Here is a 7,947-nt window from a genome sequence, read left to right on the forward strand (position 1 = left end):
GGGGGTATATATATATATGTATATATATATATACATATATATATATATATATGTATATATGTGTATATGTATATACACATATATGTATGTATAGAGAGAGAGAGAGATAGAATTGGAAGAGAGAAAAAGACAACGAATAATTTGAACATTCCAAACTCAAATAATGGGGGAGGAGGAAACGAGGGTAGTGAAATTGCTGAGGAGTAACTTCCTTTTACTTATGACGCTACTTTGTATGGCACGAGGACACGGAATGTTGGTACTCGTATTATTTGTTTAGAAGCAGAAGGAGAGAGATTAGATAGAGTCCGCCTATTTTCTTCTAAAATTACGGAGAAGCCAAAGATGGCACGAGTGAGAAGTGTGGTCTGTTTCTTGGGCTATACGTGTATGATATGTATTTATGAAATAGCACACCAAGGAGACGGGTCCGATGCCAATAAAAGAACGTGCTTGCTTGTTATATGTGTGAGAGAGAGGGGATTGTGGCTCGAGCGAGCCAGAGAAAACAAGAGAGTCCTCAGTCGACAGAGCCAGCGAGGAGCGCTCAGGGAGCTTTAACCTTCATTGACAATCGGATACCTGAGTAGGGATTCGGGACGGCTTCAGCCGCCGCCTTATCGCGGCGTGCGCGGGGGACGGAGAGAGAGAGAGAGAGACAGAGAGAGAGAGTCCCGTGCGTGTGTCTCTCTCTCATTCGACTATGTACAAGTAATGATCTGGTTCTTGAAGCCGAATTAGCCAAGAATCCAGGACAGAGAGAGAGAGAGCAAGGCCACTCGTTAAAATCACACATTGGAGGCGAATTCTTTGATCAGAACAGGTATTATGTGGCAAGCTGAGTGATAAAAAGCCCGACTGGCTCCATGTCTCGTCGCTCTGCTCTCATCTTTAATGTTCTCAACAGCAGTATCGCATCAACAATACATTCTCCAACACCATCCTCTCCATCATCATTGGCGGGTCAGCATTCAGTGCAGCTCAGATGGGATTAATACGATAAATTCTGCTGCTAATCTTATCGACACAAATATGGCGAATGAAAGTGCATCATCATCATCATCCTTGGTAATGGATTGTTGTTGCTGCAACACAGAGTATAAAACTGCTACAGCCGCTGCTCTCAGGAAGCTCGAGAGCGCATCCAAGAGATCATCTTCTGCTAATTCCTCTCTATCATCATCCTCCAAGTCCAATTCTTATTGCAATCAGTATCATTCGTATTGCCGATCCCCCAATACCTGCCCTTCCTTAACGCCCAAATTCTTCCGGCATTTGTCTTACTGCTTATGTGGACTTCTTAGCACTGTCCTCATCCTCCTAACCGCATCAATGGGAGGCGTTACCACTATCGATGAAGGGCAACTCCCTGGAGCTAATTTAATGGTACGTGCCTTCGTAATTACTTGTGCAGGTTGTAGCACAGCATTCTCAATTAATGGCATTAGAATGGACTCAAGACAGCTCTGAGTGTTCTGTTAATTTAGCAGATTAATCATGTTGAGTGCATTGCAGAGTGCGATGATCGTTTTTCCTCTGTTGATTTGAATCAAGGATGTTGGTTAATATCAGAAGGCTGTAATGCGTCACAGGTTTTGCGTCGTAACGATGTTATACTGGAAAGCTCTGAAAAGATCGAAGCCGTGATACGCGACCAGGATACGGGCGATGTGGAGAAGTTAATGGCGGCCCGGACGGTGAAAACGGTGCAGCTGCTGAAGAACCAGTACCACACTAATCTTTTGGATATCGCTGATGAGAATCGTCGGCAGGAATTATTGGATCAGAAGAGTAGTACGTTTCGTCCGGTTGAAGGCTCCAGGCCGAATGAGAAGCAAGGCTTTCGGCCGGAAAAGAGAGCATTACGTCTACCACATTCTCAGGATAATCAATCCCAGGTAAATTTCCAATGATTTGTGGCACTTCACTTTCCTGCTTTACCAAAATTCAGAGAATATTGCGTTCCACGATCTCACTGCTCATCATCGACACACTTAAGGTTGTTTTCTTTTGCCGCAATACCGATGTCACATCTATGTAGCCAGTCTTGACAGTATAATTCGTTTTCTGGGAGGGTTTTTGAGGATTATCACTTGCAATATGTAATACCGATGTACATAACATTGAAATCACCTTCTGCTCAGGATTCTGAGGATCTTTGGGCCAGGCCAGCCGGAGTACAACAGTTCGAGCCATGTACAGAGAAACCCAGAAGGCACAAGAGTAAGCTCCACTAGTCTTACTTTGTGTTGCTGCTGTCGATCATGTACTTGATACCTTGCTACCCCACCTGATCACTGGTGATTTCTTCTGCTTAATTCTTAAGATTATTCGCCCGGTTTATGTTGTCATTGGTTTAGAATCAGCGGTCGACACGAATGGCTATCTGGTGGTAAAGGCAAACGGTGGGCTGAATCAGATGCGTAACGGGGTAGGTTATCCATCCAATCTCAGCTCTTCTAATTATGTCGAAATCAAGCAGGTAGCGAAAAGGGATCGTCGTAGACGGTTATAATGGACAGGATGGCCACTGGAGCAAAAGCAACTTGGTTGGTCATCATCGGTTTAAAAGACGTTTGTGGTTGGGTGGATTGCCTTGCTATTATTAGCGTGGAATTTTAGTGGTCGTGCCATTAACGCTCTGAGGGTGAATTTCTACACGTCGTGTGGAGATTCCCAGAAGATATTCCCAACAATGAGCAGAACTCTTTTTGTAACCGAAGATGGGTTGAATGGCGGATTGGGTGATGATGGGTTGATGGATGAAGGTGCATTTTGTGTGTGCGTGCGTGCAGGTGTGCGACATGGTGGCCATCGCCAAGATCATGAACGCGACGCTGGTGCTTCCGCGCTTGGATCACAATTCCTTTTGGGCCGATTCCAGGTTCTTTGCTGCGGTGGCCCGTTCTCAAGTCAATCGCTTGTGCCTCTCTCTCTCTCTCTCTCTTCTCTTGTTATGCATCTGTTTAACGCGGTTCTTGTCGGAACTCGTTTTCTTTTGGTTTTGGGGGGGGGGGGGCGTGGTGGGACAGCGATTTCCAAGATATCTTCGACGTGGACCATTTCATTCGCACGCTCGAGCGTGACGTGGCGGTCGTGAAGGCATTGCCTGGATGGGTCGCGAGTGTGGAGCCTATCTGGAAAGCCCCCGTTTCTTGGTCCAAGGTGCTCTCTCTCTCTCTCTCTCTCTCTCTCTCTCTCTCTCTCACCCACAGGCCACAGCCCCAAACGATAGATCATAGGCCACACCCTCGCAGTACCTGTCGGTGAGCTTGGGCCGCCTGCCCTACGTTCATTCTAACTACTACTTTTCAAGAGTTTGATGCACAGCTCCCTTCCAAGTTCCACATACAACAATACCATTAATGCCAGCAAAAGTGGCTTTCTATCCATAACTTGAACGCACGCATTGAAGAGACCACATGTTTCTATTGATAACTTGAACTCAACAAACGGCCTTCACATTTCAAATCTGCAAAACTTAGTAAAAACGTTGTGTTTCTGTGCAAACTTATTACCCATGTGAACTGCAACGAGCAATCAAATTAAGATGTTCAAATGTATATGAGATTGCATGCGTAGTTCTGAACAATCAAATTAAATCTTCAAAACATAGGTCCAAAGGCTATGAGAAACCTCAAGACACTTTGTAACAATTGTTAGGTGCTAGCCTAGGTGAAAGTCTGATTGGTGACACGCTCAAATAGTGCAGAGTCCAGAGCCTTTGCCATAAGTAGCTCAACTTTGTTTTATGGTGGCAAGAAATCCTCAAATGTATAGCTCTGTACTTCTTCATGATAAACATATCACATAGCCTCATTGTACAAACTCATACCACAGGTAGTATGAGTAGATCACACATTTAGCTAAGCAGCATAAGTGACATTCATACAAAAAGTTACTTACATTGAGAATGGTTTTGATGTTGGGCAAAAGACATACATATAAAATATAACATGATAATACCTACAGCATGATTGTCCATATTCACTGATGCTCTTTAATTTTTTGTTATTTTTCTTCAAATTTGCACAGAGTTCTTACTACAAGAATGAGATTATGCCGATGCTAAAGTCGCGCCATGTGGTGCACTTCTCACATAGTGACTCTCGACTGACAAATAATGAGCTTCCAGAGTCAACCCAGAGACTTCGATGTCGTGCTTGTTATGAGGCCCTAGAATTCACCCCTCCCATTCAACGATTGGGGAACACATTGGTGGATAGAATGAGGATGGGGATTGAGCGACAACCTTATATTGCCCTCCATTTAAGGTACTTATTTGCAATCGTAGAAGTGGATTGTTGCTAAGTAGTTTGTGATGCTTTATATGGACATTGTGCTAAAATATTAAGGGGTACACTGATCAATCTTGAATCTACGTACAACTATGTGGGGGAAGTCTAGCAAAGTCATTTGTTGTACTCGGGGGTGAATTACAGCAATGTTATTTGCTGCAACATTAGGTTGAACGTGAACCTTGTGCTTGACAAGTTTCATTGTGATGGGGACTAGAGGATGTAATGAATGGTATGAGAATGGTCCTTGCATACTAGAGAAGAACACTTTTGCCCCATAGACGAGAACATTGGAATTCAGAATCGCAATCTGAACACATCGGGAGCTCCTTGAACGAGGCGAATAGTTGAGACTCCGAGAGAGTAATAGGTGAACGCACGAGAATGTGCAAGGTGTCACTTAACCAATGGCCATGTAGGGCGGGTAGAGAAGTATGAAATGAAATGTTTCTTGTAGCCTCCTTGACTTATGATTGTGCCATTGTAGACAAACAGGAAGGATGCGATATGATGCGAAGAGTGTGCTTTTAATTTTTCTTTTTTCACGATTTTTGGGGTGGAGTAAGAAAGACAATTCGGCTGATGAAGATTAGGCATGCATGGGATGGGGATGCATCATGCAGATACGAGAAGGACATGCTGGCGTTCACGGGGTGCAGGCACGGGCTGAGCGAGGCGGAAGCGGAGGAGCTGAGGAGGATGAGGTACGGGGTGGCGCACTGGAAGGAGAAGGACATCGACAGCGAGGCGCGGCGCCTGGAGGGTGGCTGCCCGCTCACGCCCCGCGAGGCCGCCCTCCTCCTGGCCGGCCTGGGCTACCCGCCCGCCTCCACGCGCGTCTACCTGGTCGCCGGCCACGTCTTCGGCAACGCCAGCCTGGACGCCCTCCGCCTCCACTTCCCCCTCCTCTTCTCCCACTCCTCCCTCGCCACCCCCTCCGAGCTCCTGCCCTTCCGCCCTTTCCAAAACCGCCTCGCTGCCCTCGACTACATCGTTGCCCTCCACAGCGACGTCTTCGTCTACACCTACGATGGCAACATGGCCAAGGCCCTCCAGGGCCACCGCAAATTCCAAGGCTACAGGAAAACCATCAGCCCGGACAGGTAACCTCCTACCCGCTAATCGTCCGTTATTATTTACTTTCTAATCCTTTAATATTGATCGCACGGGTGTCGAGGTATATCATTAACTTTTTCCATCTCGGCTAGCTCCTACTCACCTAGCTAAAGAAAAGTGTTGCAATCACAAGGGTCAACTCCCTTGTAAGAGCTCTACTCTTGAGACTTCTAGGGGCATGGGTACCATAAGTGTCTTCGTCCCCCACTAGAGTTGACTCAGGAGCTAGGGGTTCAACGTATTGACATCTCAATGAGATGCTACATATCTCGCTCATGGATCCAGACCAAATTTGCTCAAGGAACGAGGCATATCCACCATTGCTTGCATTTGAGTTGTAGGACAAGGGCTCGTGATTTCCCTTTAGACACTTACAAGGGAGGTATCACATACCTAGCTTGTTTTGTGGTGGCCACATGTACTCGAAAACCAAGGTCTCATGTGCTAAGAAAAGTAGGCACTTGAATCGTCATCAATCATTGCCCACACTAAGCAACATTGGAAGAAGCCCACACTTGTAGTCCTTCTCCCCACCATCTAAGAGGCAATTTGAGGTGCTCTTCACCCTCATATAACGTCATGATGTTGAGAAGCAACCATATGCACAGCTTTGCTCTCTTGGTACTTCTCGTACACAAATGTATTCACGTACCATGGTGGATACAGACTGTGTTTATATCCCTAGCTTGTGTCAATGGGAATGCAAATCAAACGGGCATTGGGGGTTCCATCATCATCCATTGCAATAAGCTATAGCTATGGGGTGGCTCCACTCGATAGGGTCTAATGGTGGACATGATTGAAGGAGAGAATGTTATGGAGTTTCCGAGTTTCAACTGTGGTATATAATCAATCAGGCTGCACTTTGCTTGGAAGAAACGATTGATGTGTTTATGCTTTGGTTTTTGCGAAACAATTTCAGGAAGAACTTGGTGCGCCTCATCGATGATCTCGACGGGGGCCGCATCGGCTGGAGGCGCTTCGAGAAGCAGGTGCGGAGATTGCACAAGGATCGGCTTGGTGGGCCCAGCAGGCGAGAGAGAGGCGACTCACCGAAGTCAGAGGAGAGCTTCTACGCAAATCCCTTGCCCGGCTGCATCTGCGAGAAGGGGAGAAGAGTCCTGACGCAATGATGACGTGGACAGCTTGAGCCCCCCCGACCATCCAACCTGGCTCTGGCCTGCGTCGCATCACGTCAGCAACGCGCGTGACGTGGACCCATCGGCGGGGCTCGGGCAGCGTTTTCTCCCACTGGCCAAAAAGGTTTTCGTGCCAATCGGCAAGTACACCCCTCAGCACCTCAAGGCTCAGAGTCAAAACTCTACGCTGACTTTTGCGGCCCATTACTCGCGAGTCCCACCAAAATGCTGCCGACACGCGTAATCGAACTATCCACCCTGGGGCTCTTACTTAGCCTTTCTCCGTGTACCTTTTCACATTCTCGCTGCCGTATTTTTTCAGCCTCTCATGCGCACACATTATATTTCCATATGCAAACAGACAAGCGCGCCTCAGCCATCATGTGACATACCTTGGCAGCTATATGCCTGTATCTCTCTCCCACAGTAGCACAGTGCACAGAGAGAGAGAGAGAGCGCGCGAATACGGATAATAAGATTCCACTTTCTACGACCCTACAAAATAGTGAATGCAAGTGGTTCACGTACAATTTACCTCGATAACAAATCTCTCTCCCTTGATTTTTGAGATACTTAACAGAATGTACCGCTTGGAAACTTTAAGGTTGTCCAAGTCACCTTTAGGTGGTGGTGCCACTCAAGCTTCAGCTCTTACCACCTAGTGAAAGTCTAAGCGACAGGGAAGAAAAAAAGTAAACACCGTGTTGATCTTGCATGGGCTTTTGGCCCCTCACTCCTTGCTCACTAAAGACATCGCTATTTTTACTTCATAGAGTTTCGAAACTCTAGTAAAGTTATTGGGTATGACACCATCCTTAGTTACATTTTATACACTAGATTGGATTCTAAAGTCAAGAGACAAAGGAAGGTTTCATGTAGTATATACCCATGTGATAGTGTTATTTACCGTTATAGAATGCAAGCTTTGGAAACTTGTTACCAAGGTTTATGAGCCATAGTTTTTAAATGATACAACCAACACAAGTCAAGGAATGTTCGTCAATGCCATGAAAAGTTTTAGTTTTCCCTTGTTTCACTTTCTCATATTCATTTGTTAATCGCAACGTCTATGCTTGAATATGAGAAAGGCATCTACCATTCCAATTCTCATGTTTGCAATTTTGCAACAAACATGAAGTTGGAATTTAGGAAGTAAAATACAATCAAGATAGGTAAACCATGGCTCCACTTCTTCATGTTTAAAATTCCTCAAAAGTGAGGTAGCACTAACCAAGAAACCACTTAACAAAGGCTTATCCATGCGAAATATATAAAGGATATCTTAAATATTGTAACCTTTTCTATACTTAGTATGACTAAGGACGTCTTTGATGTACATATCAATTTTGTGCCTATTCGATTTCTACATGAATATACTTTAAAAGTTTTAGAAT

The 7,947-nt window shown here is 45.6% G+C and overlaps 1 protein-coding gene across 2 annotated transcripts; it reads left to right on the plus strand.

Annotated features, from left to right (window-relative positions):
• Positions 1-345: 345 nt before the first annotated feature.
• On the plus strand, positions 346-7,549 carry LOC148020349 (O-fucosyltransferase 19-like). 2 transcript variants are annotated; one of them, XM_087700660.1, is made up of 9 exons: positions 346-1,386; positions 1,593-1,898; positions 2,145-2,223; positions 2,361-2,431; positions 2,796-2,884; positions 3,033-3,165; positions 4,036-4,274; positions 4,892-5,401; positions 6,337-7,549. In XM_087700660.1, exons 1-9 carry the CDS (start codon positions 895-897, stop codon positions 6,545-6,547), a joined length of 2,130 nt encoding a protein of 709 aa, XP_087556786.1. In that variant the 5' UTR covers positions 346-894; the 3' UTR covers positions 6,548-7,549. The 2 variants fall into 2 exon arrangements, with proteins under 2 accessions (XP_087556786.1, XP_087556787.1); XM_087700661.1 differs by having other exon boundaries at positions 348-1,386; positions 4,922-5,401; positions 6,337-7,547.
• Positions 7,550-7,947: the final 398 nt, after the last annotated feature.

This window comes from Lygodium microphyllum, chromosome 19 (assembly GCF_053477565.2).
Source record: "Lygodium microphyllum isolate KBCC chromosome 19, Lygodium_microphyllum_v1.1.10, whole genome shotgun sequence".
Classification (NCBI taxonomy): domain Eukaryota; kingdom Viridiplantae; phylum Streptophyta; class Polypodiopsida; order Schizaeales; family Lygodiaceae; genus Lygodium; species Lygodium microphyllum.